Source organism: Sminthopsis crassicaudata, chromosome 6, assembly GCF_048593235.1.
Source record: "Sminthopsis crassicaudata isolate SCR6 chromosome 6, ASM4859323v1, whole genome shotgun sequence".
Taxonomy (NCBI): domain Eukaryota; kingdom Metazoa; phylum Chordata; class Mammalia; order Dasyuromorphia; family Dasyuridae; genus Sminthopsis; species Sminthopsis crassicaudata.
Genome location: NC_133622.1, coordinates 203,466,093 through 203,480,465, shown reverse-complemented (window position 1 = coordinate 203,480,465; position 14,373 = coordinate 203,466,093). Strand labels below are relative to the sequence as shown.

General features: G+C 34.8%; 1 protein-coding gene across 12 annotated transcripts in view; it reads left to right on the top strand.

Moving 5' to 3' along the window:
* The window catches only part of STK33 (serine/threonine kinase 33), a 264,638-nt gene that overhangs the window by 180,469 nt on the left and 69,796 nt on the right, over positions 1 to 14,373 (top strand). For all 12 annotated transcript variants that reach the window (XM_074275720.1, XM_074275726.1, XM_074275721.1 and 9 more), the window contains one exon: positions 6,126 to 6,230. In XM_074275720.1, the coding sequence (XP_074131821.1) occupies positions 6,126 to 6,230 (105 nt within the window). The remainder of the gene's footprint in view (positions 1 to 6,125; positions 6,231 to 14,373) is intronic.

The following is a 14,373-nucleotide window of genomic DNA, read 5'->3' as shown; positions in this document are numbered from 1 at the left end:
AGTTACTACTGCTCTTTCCCATTTTATTTCACTCTTGTTTTTGAGGTAGTCTGGTAAAGTAGATATAACTGTCAATTATGTTGCATTTAACCATTTACAAAATATTTTATATACATTGATGCTGACTACAATTCTGTGAGGGAAATCTTGCTTTTGTTCCTACTTCATAAGTGAAGAAATGGGATTTGGGGTCAGAAGACCTAAGTTAGAACTTTGACTCATCTGTTAGCTAGCTTTTTGACCTTGTTTGAGTCATTTATCCTAATCAGAAATCAATTTATTCTTTTCTAAAAGGAAGATATAATTTCACATACACTCTTATGTAAATGTATATATGTGTGTACATATGTATGTATGCATCTCTATCTATCTATCCACCTATCATCTACCTTATAAAACTCAGGGCATCTGGGTGCATAGAGCACCAGGCTTGGAGTCAGAAGAGTCATCTTTGAGAGTTTATATCTATGCTTCAGAGATGTATTAGCTGTGTAACCCTGGGTAAGTCACTTAACCCTATTTGCCTCAGTTTTTTTCATCTGTAAAATGATTTCAAAGAGGAAATGACAAATTGAAAAAAAACAATTGAACAAGATAACAAGATCTCATAAACTATAGAAAGTATCAAATGAGATAACACATAGAGCACTATTTTATAAATAGCATTCCCAGATAACTGTCAGATATTATTACTATTATCATTTCAATTGCTGCCTGACAGTAACCTTACTTTCTCCTGCCTGGTCTTCACTCCTTACCTTTAAATATTCACTCTCTTTCTTTCCAGACTCCTTGTCCATTTCCTCTCTGCATGGAAATTGGCCAAGCATCTCTTTGTCAGATGGATCCTGGTACCTGAGACTTTTAATCATTATTTTTTTGTTTCTGTGTTTGTAAGAAAAAAATACAAATATTATTAACTTTACAATATGTTGTTCCGGAATCAGTAAGATATAAAATACTTAGGAATAAACATAGTTCTTTGTGTTTTCTTTTTGCCCACAAACTGAAATAAATGATAATGATTTTCCTAAAAAATTCATGAAAATTGGTGGTAGACAAATGTAATTATAAAGTCAATAGTGAAGGAAGGTGCTAAGAATCAGGATTATTTCTAGTTAGAGACATTTCAGTTCTATAGGTTGATAAAACTAGATGTAATTTAAAATGTCACTAGTAACCTTAGTTCTGTCAAAATTAAGCAGATGGAAATGGGAAAAGTTCACTAATCATATTTCATGTTTTAAAAAATCTGTCATTTCAGTTGATATGTGAACTCCTACCATTGATACAGATTGCAATGCACAATTGTACTTTAATAAACAATAGAATGAGATTCTGTGACCTACAATCTCTGTGCATGAGGGGCAGCCTTCTGGAGATGAACACCTCTAACTTTAGCCAGGCTGGTCCTCAGAAGACAGACAGTCTATCTCCAGAACCTATATTTCAAGCTTTTCTAACTTGAGAGAGCTAGCTGTAACTAAAGCCTGTCACAACCTTCAAGAATTCAGGGTACTAAGAAAGAATGAGAGAGAAAGTTGGGAGGAAGTCAGTATCAATGACAGCTAATGTAAGTGTCCTTCTAATTCTAAATTTTCTTCGGTCTCCTGTAGTGCAGAAAATTAGTGAAACAGGAATGTAGGAAAAGTAAAAGATGCTTTAGTTTTTTCTAGAAGTTTAGAGCTAACTGGTAAGGGAAACTAAAGGCTATCTCATCCAAAATCCTGATTTTACAGAAGAGGAAATCAAAGGCTTTAGAGGTTGAAGAGACTTAGCCAATGTTATGAGGCTAGTCAATTGAAGAACAGGATCTAAATCTTTTGAATCCACTTCAAGCCACCTTCTCTATCATGCTTACTTCTAGTTTATATGGAATGATTTCAAAAATACAAAATGTAGTTAATACAGACATACAAAAGAATATACCCAACCTGAGGTCCTTTCTTAAAATCAAGATTAATTGTATGGAATCATTCAAAAAACCATGTAATCTAGAACCAGAAGGCACCTTAGTATATAGAATATCTGGGCTTGGAGGGACTGTAGAACATGTAATATCAGAGATGGAAGAGATATTGGAGATCAGCTGATTCAAACTTAGAACTTCTTATAGAAAAATACTAAAGTATCCAGAGATCAAAGTCTCATAAAATTGTTAGTGACAGAGCCCAGACTAGAACCAAAGTATCTAGCTTCTTTGTTGGAATGTGAACTGTTCTTTAACCCTAAATTAAATTATTCCTCAGCTCACATCATTATCCTCCCATATAATTTTCTAAGCTCTGAATTCAATTCAAAAAAGTGATTACTGTTTATTGAATTTGAATTATTTAGTGTGGAACCCATTAAGGGTAATAGAAAGAAGACTAACACTATGGATTCAGTTCTTGACTTTAAGCTCATAGCTTAGTTTGTCGAAATTAACATTCAGACAATGAAGTTCCCACATTGAAACAGTATAAGAGTGAACTCTGCTTAAGATTGCAGAAGATTTCTTAATAGTTTTGTGACTTTGATCAAGTAACTTAATTTTTCCAGGTCTCAGAAAGATCATCTTTGAGGGTAAATCAGATGAGGTACAATTATATAGTAAAAAGACCTCTGCATTAATTGTCAGAGGGTTCTTGGTTAAAATTTTAATTGTATTCATTTAATTAGGCAAGAATTAAACTTTTCTAGATCTTTATTTTCTTATCTGTAAAATGAGGAAGCTGGCTTTATCTCCAAGGTTCCTTCCAGTGTTCAATCCATGATCCTCCTTTGATTTCTCATAATTCTAAATGCCTTAATGTTTGTTATCAAAGGGTTGAAATTAACCCTTTCAATTTTATAAATTTTGAGATTTGAGAATTATAAAAAAATTTAAGAGATCATTAAGTTCAGGAGTTAGCAAACTATGTTCTGTGAGCCAAATTGGCATGCTACTGTTTTTGTATCACCAACAAGCTAAGAGCCATAGTTTGCCAACCTCTGATCTAGTTTGCTTTTATAGATATAGGTATATCACTTTCTAGAGATATTAGAGAAATGAGATAAGTAATTTGTCCTGTTGATGGTCAATGGCAGGAATGAGATTCCAAGTTGTTTAGCTCATAGAAGAGAATGTTTAGATACCCAAATTCACATTTAGATGCCCTTCTCTGGTATATTTATTTGTATTTTAAGGTCATCCCACAGAAAATGACCACACTTGGTTCAAAGCAGTGAACTCTTAAAAGCTATTCCAAAATATATAAAGAATTTTTGGCAAAGACGCAGGACCCTTGAGAAGGAAAATCCATGGAGAAGTGGTTTGCTTAAGGTCATGTAGTTAATAGTAGAAAACAGGACCATAATTCAGATGGCCAGCTTTTCACATCATTTGACGTTGAACTTCACCATTTTGGGAAGAGTGGACATAACTGGAGCCTCTTAAATCATAGGGGAGACATCGACTATCTTAGCAAAAACTCAGCTTTGGTTGGAAATAGCATCTCCCCTTTTATCCTTCCCTTCTCTTTGTCTTTCCTCCCTCTAACCATGCTTATTAAAAAAAAAAAAATTAGCCAGGAATGCAAGCTCCTTTCAGTACAAAATAAAATAATCCTGGCCTAAGGGATGAGTTTATCATTGAGAGTCAGAGGGAACCAGAAGAAACCAGACTGAGTACAGGTTTGGTGTCAGTCCCTGCTTAAGGCCTGTTTCCTTTCTACTATATTTGTATAAGGCCACAAACGTATTGTTTTGTTTATATTCTCCAAGTGAGAGGTAGCCTGGAAGGTCATTTTTTTCATGTTCTTGTGTTACTCTAGACAGAAGAATAAGTATTATTGTGAAGAAAAACTCAATTGAATAAATTGAAACTGAGAATTGGGAGAGGAGAAGGGACAAAATTAAAGCTATTCAAATTTACAGAGGAAATACATAGAAACTCCTATAGTGCTTTACAAAAACTTCTTTTATAGAAATCCATATTAGGACATAGTATAAATAGTATTATACCCATTTTGCAGATGAGGAAATAAAATCAATGAAGATGACATCACTAGTAAGTGTCATAACCAGAACTTGAAGCTAGGTGTTCAAACCCATAATTCCATGGCTCTCTCAGTTTAGTTAAATTTGGCAAACATTCATCAGACTGTACCCTAAGTATAATACTATGCCAAGTGCTATGGATATAAAGGCAAAGATGGGCAGTTTTTGATCTTAAAGAGCTTGTATCCTACAAGACAGGGATATGACATGCACAGAGATGTATGCATATTATAAAATGTGATGGCGACTTAGGAAGGATGAAGACAGAGTATTCTAGGAATTAAACTTGAAGAGAGAATACTTTCAACTAAGGATACAGGGAATACTATATGAAGATGATGACATTTGAGCTAAAGCTTGAAAGAAGAGAGCTATGAAAGGCAGAGGTGAGGAAACACATTGCAGATTGCAGATGATTTGTGCACAAATGCATAGGGGCAGGAGAAAGCATTCTGATTTCAGGCAACACTAACCATGCAGCCTCTCATCTAGTCACATGTTCTGTGTTGTTCACTTGTTTCAGTCATGTCAAATTCTTTCTAACTATATTTAGGGTTTTTCTGGTAGAGATTACTGGAGCTTTTTGTCATTTCTTTCTCCTGCTTATTTGGCAGTTTCTGGGGAAACTGAGGCAAACAGAGTTAAGTGTCTTGCCTAGACTTGCACAACCAGTAAATGCCTGAAGCCAGATTTGAACTCAGGAAGATGAGTATTCCTGATTCCAAGCCCAGTGCTCTATCGGACCACTTAGCTGCACAATTCCAATACTCTGCCATTTTACAGATGATAAAATTGGGACCCAGAAAAATGGCATCATTTGTTCAGGGTCAAACAACCAATAAGCAGTTTTAAGTCAAACATTTATTAAACATCTACTATGTGCCAGATGCTATACATGCTGTTGTTGTTTGTCCTTCGTTCTTGAAGGACCATTACACCAGGGATATGATGCCATGGACATGCAAGTGAATTTGATTTAGGTGAGGGAGGGCTGTGCAAGGTCACCCACCTCACTTTCCCCTCCAGAGCCATCTGGATCCAGTGACAAGATATAGATCAGGACAACTGGAAATGGCCTTCAATATAATGAGAGACTTTGATCTTTTAGAGCTAAGGTCTTTAAGCATGTTTCAGTTTGATTGAGACAACACCCATTTGATGATTAAGGCTAAGTAGCATTTAAGGCAAAGAATCTCCTCTATACCTAGTCCAAAAAGAAAATCTAAATAAATATTCTCTATGCTATACCATACAAGATACAAAGAAAGGCAAAAGATAATATCTGTCCTAAAAGAGTTCACAATCCAGTGAAAGAGAAGGGTTAATCAACCTTCCTTGACCATTCTGATATTGGTTAAATATAAAAATTTTGTCAAGCAAGAGTGGTAAGTGAACCAAATCTTATACAATTTTTCCTGAATTTAGAAGTATAAACGAGTTAAATGTGAAATAAGTTTTGAAAGGTAATTGAGCCCAATTACAGAGATTCTTAAATGATGGACTCCTTACTTAGTACTTTATATTGTGGTCAATAAGGAGTCACTTAAGGTTTTTGGAAAAGAGAAATGATATAAATGATCAGACCTGTGTCATAAGGAATTTTTAAATTTTATTTTAGAATATTTTAGAAGCTGTATGAAGGACAAATTAGACAAGGGATGAGCAAGACAGAGAGGCAACAAGTTCAGTAATCTGGACACGAGTGAATAAGCTCCATTTATGATTGGAAAGTTGAGGATGGACATGACAAATGTCATAGGAGCAGAATTGATGGGACTTGGCAAATGACTGGATGGGGATTGGAAGAAGGGAAGAGGCTAAGGATGCTTAAAAGGGCAGAAAAAGATATGTATCAGTAGCAGCAAAAAAAGAGCAAAGTTAGGATAAATCTTTGCTCAACTCCAGAGTCCGAACTACACAGAATTTAAATTGATCAGAGTAAAAACTGAAACGGATCTAATTTTAATCATGAGGATATTGTCTGTCACCATATGAAAGAGAAATAGCTTGAAAAGATAAAAGAGATAAAAAGAATATGCACTTGTTACCCAGAAATAGGTTGAAGTGACATTCTAATTTCATCTTGTGTTTCCTCATCAATTAAGGCTGGAAGCTCTGCTGTGAGATTACTTGAACGGGAGGTGAGCATCCTGAAAAGTGTGAACCATGAACATATCATTCATCTAGAACGAGTGTTTGAAACGCCCAAGGTAAGGTTGCAAGAGTGAGAGTATTTTGAAAATTGTAATTAATCCAAAATAAACATTGTTGGAGCTTGAGGTAAAAAGAATAACCACAAATGCCTTACCGGAGAGAGGAAGAAATAGAATCTCAGACGGTTTAGGTCCTTCTTTATGGTTGGTCAGACAGCCAAGAAAGTGGCCATACTGCTCTTTTAACTCCAAGACCTCTGTTCTTATTATCATGCTATTATTCTAGGTTATGAAGGATTTCCTTATTATTATTTATATATGTGCACCTTCACTCAGTCAAGACTTGTGGGTCCAATAATGTTTCCAAGTAGCACAAAGAAAAAAAATACCTTTTGTGTTGAACAATCTCACATGCAGTTGTAATTCCTTTGGGAATCAAAGACCATAGAATTTTCTAGTTCTCTTCACCCAGTCTCCCTTATCCTTTTTTTTTTTCTTTTTTTTTTTTTACAGATGAAGAAGCTAAGGACCAAGTGGTCACATAATTGAATTAGTAAAAGAATAAGAGCTAGAATTAGGCCTCCTGACATTTAGAATAGATCCCTTTCTACCATAAAATACTGCCCTTGGGTTCTGCCCATTTATTTCTCTAAAGGTACACAGAATTTTGCCTGATGCAAGATGATGAAGTAAGAGTACTGTTTATACTCGACTAACCAGCTATGATTATGATTATCATATTCAGAATATGAATTCTCTCTCTTGTTGCAAAGGGAACAAAGGCTGGGTAGGCCCTACAAAGATGTTCCCCTTTTAAAATTTTAATTAAAATTTAATTTAATTTTTTAATTCCCTTCACATTATTATAGTTTCATTCAAATACCTGTTGTTTTCTGCTCTCCCACTGATTGGCATGGTGATTTGGGGCTTAGTTTTTCTGCTTCATAGAATAATAGAATTATAGCGTTAGAAAGGGCCTTGAAGAGAATCCAGTCCAATCCTCCCCACCTCCCGCTACCACCTTGTCCAGGCTCTGTTTTACAGATAAGATGCAGTTCTAATTGCCACATGTTATGAGGAACATTCATAAACTGGAGCACATTCAAAAGAATGTAATCAGGATGATGAAGCTTCTGAAATTTATGCCACAAAGAGAGTTCTTTAGTTTGGGGAAAAAAAAAAAAAGATGTCTTCAAAGAGTTGAAGGATTGTCTTGTGGAAGAGGAATTAGATTTGTTCTGCTTGATCAAATAGACTGAAGTAGTTTTTAACATGGAATCTGTGAACTTGAATTCTTTTTTACCCTAAGGCAATTGGGGTTAAGTGACTTGCCAGAGTCACACAGCTAATAAGTGTCAAGTGTCTGAAGCTGGGTTTGAATTTAAGTCCTCCTGATTTCAGGGCTGGTGCTCTGAAGTTATGTTCTTTTAAAAATATTTTGATAATTTTTCTTTCAATATATATTAAAACTACACTAAAAATTAAAACTACATTAAGAGTTTTGGAAGGACAGCTAGGCAACACAGTGGATAGAGTGCTGGGGCTAGAGTGAAGAAGATTTCTCTTCTTAAGACATTTACTAGTTGTATGATTGAGCCAGTTACTTCACCCCATTTGCCTCAGTTTTCTCATCTATAAAAATGAATTAGAGAAGGAAAGGTCAAGTCACTTCAGTATCTCTACCAAGAAAATCCAAAATGAGGTCACAAAGAGTTGGACACAACTGAACAATGACTTAACAACAGCAGCAAGACTTTTGGAACACCTTGCCTTTATATTTTATTCATTTAAAATATTACTACTGAAAGGAGTCTACAGACCACCAAACTACCAAAAGAACACCAAAAAAGAACCCTTGATTAAGAACCAATTTTGGGCTAAATATTTGGAAAACTTCTTAATAATTCTTAAGCAAAAGTGCAGTGGTCTGCACTTTTCTATCCTTAGAGTTCTGCAGGATGAGGGGGAAACTACTTACTAGAGATGTTAACAAAGTTTTGTTCATGAATAAAGACTAGGCAACCAACGAAGATCTTTCTACATCTTTAAGTCTTAAAAACTGATCACACTAAATAATCTCTTTTCCAAGATAAATGGCTCTTTCAACCTTTCCTTTGATGGTTTGATCTTCAGCTGCCATATTATCCTGCTCATCTTCCTTTGAATACATTCTACTTTTACAACTTTGTCATTCTGCTTTAAAAGGTTGAGGACTCGGCCAAAACCAACACAATTGGGTGATTATAGAACCAGAAATTGATCCTTGGCCATTTCCAAAGTTAGTGTTCTGCCCACTCTGCTGCTTCTAAGACAAACACATGGCATTCCATGTTGTATACAGTAGTAATATAAATGGTTGTGCTTTCAAAGTGTTAAGATACTTTGATTATCCTTCATAAAGAGAAACAACCAATTCTCCTTAGCATTCATTATTCTGAGCTATCCACATAAAAGACTTGATAATTATTGTTACCTTGTTGCCACCAGGAAAATAGATGAATTTATAGTGTTTATATATTTTTTAGTCTGAAATAGTTCAAGGAAATTTTAAGAAAAATTGGCTTACCTTTAGAATATTTCTGTGTCCTCACATTTGTGTTGTTTGCCTTTAATTCAGTTAGGCTGGCTGCACACATCCCAATATGATTAGCCTTATCATTTGAGCCATCTGAATGATTGATGGAATGACTACTTGATTGATTAGGCTCCCGTGATTGATATTGATCCCCCAAACTGCCAATATGACATGATCAGCTGTGCTGTGGTCCAAAGCACTCTCTGAATAGAGACATTGCCTTAGTTTAAATAGATGTTTCTGAATATCAATTAACCAAATTCTTTTCTGTTAGTGGCATTTTTTCCTTCTCAGATTTCACTTAACTGTACTGTGTCATTTTTGCTGAGGTAATTGTATGTAATACATATATTTAAAATTACCATTTTGTCTTATGGGACTAAAATGCATGACAGGTTGGGCTACTTATCACTTTTGGTACTAATGAGATTGAAACATGTCTGATCAGTGCTATCAACTAAGAATATGGGCCCACCATAGAAATTTTTTTGATGATCTTTGAAATGGATTTGGACAATTAAAAAGTCTAGAAAATCTGGAGACTTCTGCAAGCCATACTGCAAGAGTCTAGGAAGTCTTGACTATATCTACGATATGAAAACACATTGGCCTCTTGTTTTTTAGTGATGGAGATAGAATTGGAAGGTCCTAGGAATTAGAGCTGCATGGGATCTTAAGAGTTCATCCAATATAGGCCCCTCATTTTACAAATTAGCAAACAGACATAGATGGTGACTTGACAGATCATCCAGGTAGTCAGTAGCTGAGTAGACTCTGATTTTTCTGTCTCTTTCTCCTAGTATTCTAGTAGCTTTTTCCTCATTGCATTAATTCTTCTGAATTATTTTTTCAAATTACTTTACTTTTTGGGGTTTTTTTTTGGTTTATGTGTTCTTTTGTAACAGAGGCTAAATTTTTAATAGCTTTTTATTGACAGAACATATGCATGGATAATTTTTCAACATTGTCCCTTGCACTCATTTCTGTTCCAACTTTTCCCTTCCCTCCCTCCACCTCCTCCCCTAGATGGCAGGCAGTCTCATACATGTTAAACATGTTAAAGTATATCTTAAATACAATGTATGTGAACAGATCTGTAAAGTTCTCTTGTTGCACAAGAAAAATCGGATTCAGAAGATAAAAATAACCTGGGAAGAAAAACAAAAACGCAAGTAGTCCACATTCATTTCCCAGTGTTCCTTCTCTAGGTGTAGCTGATTCTGTCCATCAGTGATCAATTGGAACTGAATTGGATCTTCTCATTGCCGAAGATATCCGCTTTCATCAGAATACATCCTCATACAGTATTATTGTTGAAATGTATAATGATCTCCTGGTTCTGCTTATTTCACTCAGTTCATGTCTTTCCAGGCCTCTCTGTATTCCTCCTGTTGGTCATTTCTTACAGAACAATAATATTCCATAACATTCATAGACCACAATTTACCCAACAATTTTCCAATTGATGGACATCCACTCAGTTTCCAGTTTCTAGCCGCTACAAAAAGGTCTGCCACAAACATTTTGGCACATACAGGTCCTTTCCCTTCTTTAAGATCTCTTTGGAATATAAGCCCAGTAGTAATACTGTTGGATCAAAGGGTATGCATTTTTGTTTGATAACTTTCTGAGCATAGTTACAAATTGTTCTCCAGAATGGTTGGATCCATTTACAAATCCACCAACAATGCATCGGTGTCAACATGGCTAAAATTTAATGTCTTGCCTGACTTCATAGGTATAATAAATATTAAATTGTTTTCATGGAGGTGTGATGGTTAAATTTTTAATGTGTAATTGGGAAATAGTTAAAAAAATAAAAATGTATTTTAAAATATAATAGAGATATACTTGACTTGATAAACAACACTCCTTTCAAGTGGTCTGTATGCTTAAGAAACCATATTACAGATTAGAACACTACTTACCAAACAGAGTTGGTTACTTTTTTTCCTCAATAGTATTTTATTTTCCAAATACATGAAAACATTCAACGTTCATTTTTGTAAGACTTTATTCCAAGTGTTTCTCCCTCCTTCCCTTACCTACCCCTACCCCAAGACAGCAAGTAATCGGATACAGGTTAAATATGTACAAACTTTTAAAATGTATTTCCATATTTGTCATGTTGTGCCAGAAAAATCAGACCAAAAAATTGAAAACTATAAGAAAAAGAAAGCAAATAAACAAATAGACAAAAAAGTGAAAATACTATGCTTCAACCCAATTTACTCTCCATAGTTTTCTCTCCAGGGGAGGGTGATATTTTCCATTGCAAATAAAGTTAATTATTAAGACCTATTTCCATCAAGAATTAAGTTGGCCCAATCTATGGATTTATATTTTTAAAAAAGTGTTGATTGGCTAGAATCAGAGAACCTCTTCCTTGTTCAATACTCAATAAATATTCAATTTATTTGGATCATTATGCAAGGCATTGTATTGTTCGGAAATAACAAAGATCACTAGAACATACAATCTGAATTCAAACAATCTGTACAGTCCATCTAGAATCATTTCCACATTTTCCTTAGCAAGTTGTGATCTACTTCCTGCCTTCACACTCCCAGGAAAGGGAAAGCACTCTTTCCTCCATCAAGCTATTCTTATTTTAGACAGCTATACATTACAACTAATTCTGCTATCTGGGGCCAAGTGGAATAAATCTGGTTCTTTTTATGTAGAGTAGTTTTTCAGATATTTGAAGACATCATTGTGCTCACACAAGAGTTCTTTTTTCCAGGTCAAAAACACATAGATCTTTTATCCAAGCCAGAATGATGATAGCACATTCTTTAGTGCTGTCATCATTCCAATCTCCCAATGTCCCTTCCTTCATTCTGGACATGAAGGCTTATAATGCAGCCTTGGATAGCATTCAGTTTTTGGTCTGGTATTGTTTGCCCTGTCCTACTATTGACTCATATCGAGTCCACTAAAAATTGATGTGTTTTATTTTTATATTATATGAATTTCTAAATATTTCCCTATCCTTTATTTGCCTCTCATTTGCAAAGAGTAAAAAAGTCCAGCTAATCAGTCCAGCAAAGAGTTAAAAAGTCCAGCAAAACCAACTAGCATATAGTCTACCTCTTAACAGTATATTCGATATTCCATATTCAGATTAATTTACCTCTGAAATGAAAGGAAGTGATGAATTTTAACAACTTTTCTCCAGGTTCAAGAATGGAAATTATAATTACACAATATTTAGATTAATTTTTATTGTTCTTTCAGTTTACATTGTTGTAATCATCATGTATATTGCTTTCTGGGTCTACTTGCTTCTCTGAATTGGGTTACATAAGTCCTTTCCTTGAGTCTGAATCCTTCATATTTTTACAGCACAGTAATATTCCATTACCTTCATGTACCTCGTTTAACTATTTCCCAGATGACATGTACTTCCTTGTTTCTAGTTCTTTGCCACCACAGAAATGCTGTAATGAATATTTTTCTCTTTATGGGACCTTTCCATTTTTGTTCTCCTTGGGGTATATTCTAGTAGTGGAATCTCCAGGGTGAAAGGATACAGATATTTTATTCATTTTTTAAAAAACATAATTCCAAATTGCCTTCCACAATGGTTGGACCAATTTATGTATAAGTATCTCTGTTTTCCCATAAGGCCTCCAGCATTGAATATTTCCAGCTTTTGTTATTTTTTCAATTTTCTGCCAATATTGTGTTAATTTGTATTTCTAATATTTGGATCACTTTTTCATATGGTTGCTTAACAGTTTTGAGAACTCTTTGATCTTATATTTTGACCATGTATCCTTATTTTTTATATTTCTATTAATTCTTTATTTACACATTGGATATAAAGACCATATGAGAAATATTTAATGAAAATATTTTCCCAGTTATTACTCCTCCTTTTTCCCCTAGCTTTCTAGCTGCCTTAATTTTTTTTTATGTAAACCCTTTTCAGTATTTTGTCATCAAAATTATTTTATCCCTTGTCATTCTCTCTATCCCTTATTTAATTGAGTTTTCCCCCTTAGTCATAGTTGTGGTATATATTTCCATCCATTTTCTTCTTATTTTTATGATTGACCTTTTCTATTTGTCAAGTATTTATTTGAAACTGATTTCCCCTAGAGCTTTTTCACAAGAACTTGCTACTTATTTGTTCATTATTCTGGACTCCTGAAGTTATTTTTTGAATCTAAAGGTACCTCCTTGGAATTTCATCTTTTTTCCATTTAGTCCATCATTCTACACTCCCAAGATATTTTTGGACTCTATAACCTAATAAATTGGCTCTGAGACCCTGCCCCAGAAGAGTTGATTGGATACTTATTAATATAAATTTATTATAAATTAAGAGCAAAAGGTCATGGTTCAAGAGCTGAAGATCCCTCAGAGACCATCTAGTCCAACACTTTCATTTTACAGATCAGGAGACTGAGGTCAAGGGAGGTGAAAGGACTTGCCCATGCTTAAACAGCAGAATCCCCAGAGGTGGGCCTTGAACTCAGTTTCTCTGATTTCAGAGCCAGCCCTCTTTCCATGACATAGTGCTGCCTCCCCAAAGTGAGAATATTATGGGTGCATAAGAGTACAGAAGGGCAGGAACTTATACAAGGAATAGACTCTTTTATACAAGAACTCCAGAGGTAATGTTTGATGTAAGCCTTGAAGGATAAGAAGAAAGTTAGCTGGAAGGGACATGGGGAAATGATTTCAAAGTGGTAGAATTCTCGACACAGGGCATAACATAAGCAAAGGCATAAAGATAGAAATAAATCTAGCAGACTCTTAACTCCTCTAACTTCTAGATGCTGCTTTTCTTTTGTTAAAAGAAGACTTTCTGTCATGATATTGGTCTTTTGTTACACATTTTACAATAGAGATTGAATGGTTAAGATTACTTTAACATATAAAATTGTTTAACACCTACTTTAAAGAAAACTGAGGCTAATCACATGTCAGATGCTAAAATGAGTGAGCTTTTACTTAAAATAGGGGGAAGGGAATAGGTCATTTCAGTTGTAACCCCAATTGGGATTTTTTTTTTTAGCAAAGATACTGCAGCAATTTGCCATAGCCTCCTCTAGATAGTTTTACTGATGAAGAAACTGAGGCAAACAAGGTTAAGTGATTTGTTTAAGGTCACACAACTCACACATTATAGGAAATTTAGGAAGATGAATCTTCCTGACTCCAGGCCTGATAATCTGTGCACTGTATTACCTAGTTGCCCTTCTTTTTATGTTAGTTTTAACATATTAATAAGGTGGACTGTGTTTTTATATTGTTTTCTGCTTAATTGGTGACTCTTTGATAAGACTTGAGGAACACATTCACCTTAGCTGACCTATGCTTATTATTTCTCAGAGTAAATGTCTTTGAAAGATATTCCTATAAGTACCTAATCTTGGTCATTGTATACTGATTCTTTTTAGTTCCACTTCAGAGGGTAGGAGTTTCCTGACCTGTGTCCTGGATTCAGTGTACTTTATTTAGAAGCCTGCATCTCTGTGCTAATTATCATCAGAATTGAGAGTATAGCATATCCAAAGGCCTCTAGCATGGCAATAATAACTGTTTGGTGAATTGAACTGAATTCTATAGTGGGAGCTATGAAATCTCCAAAGAAATAATACAGAGACATTTTAG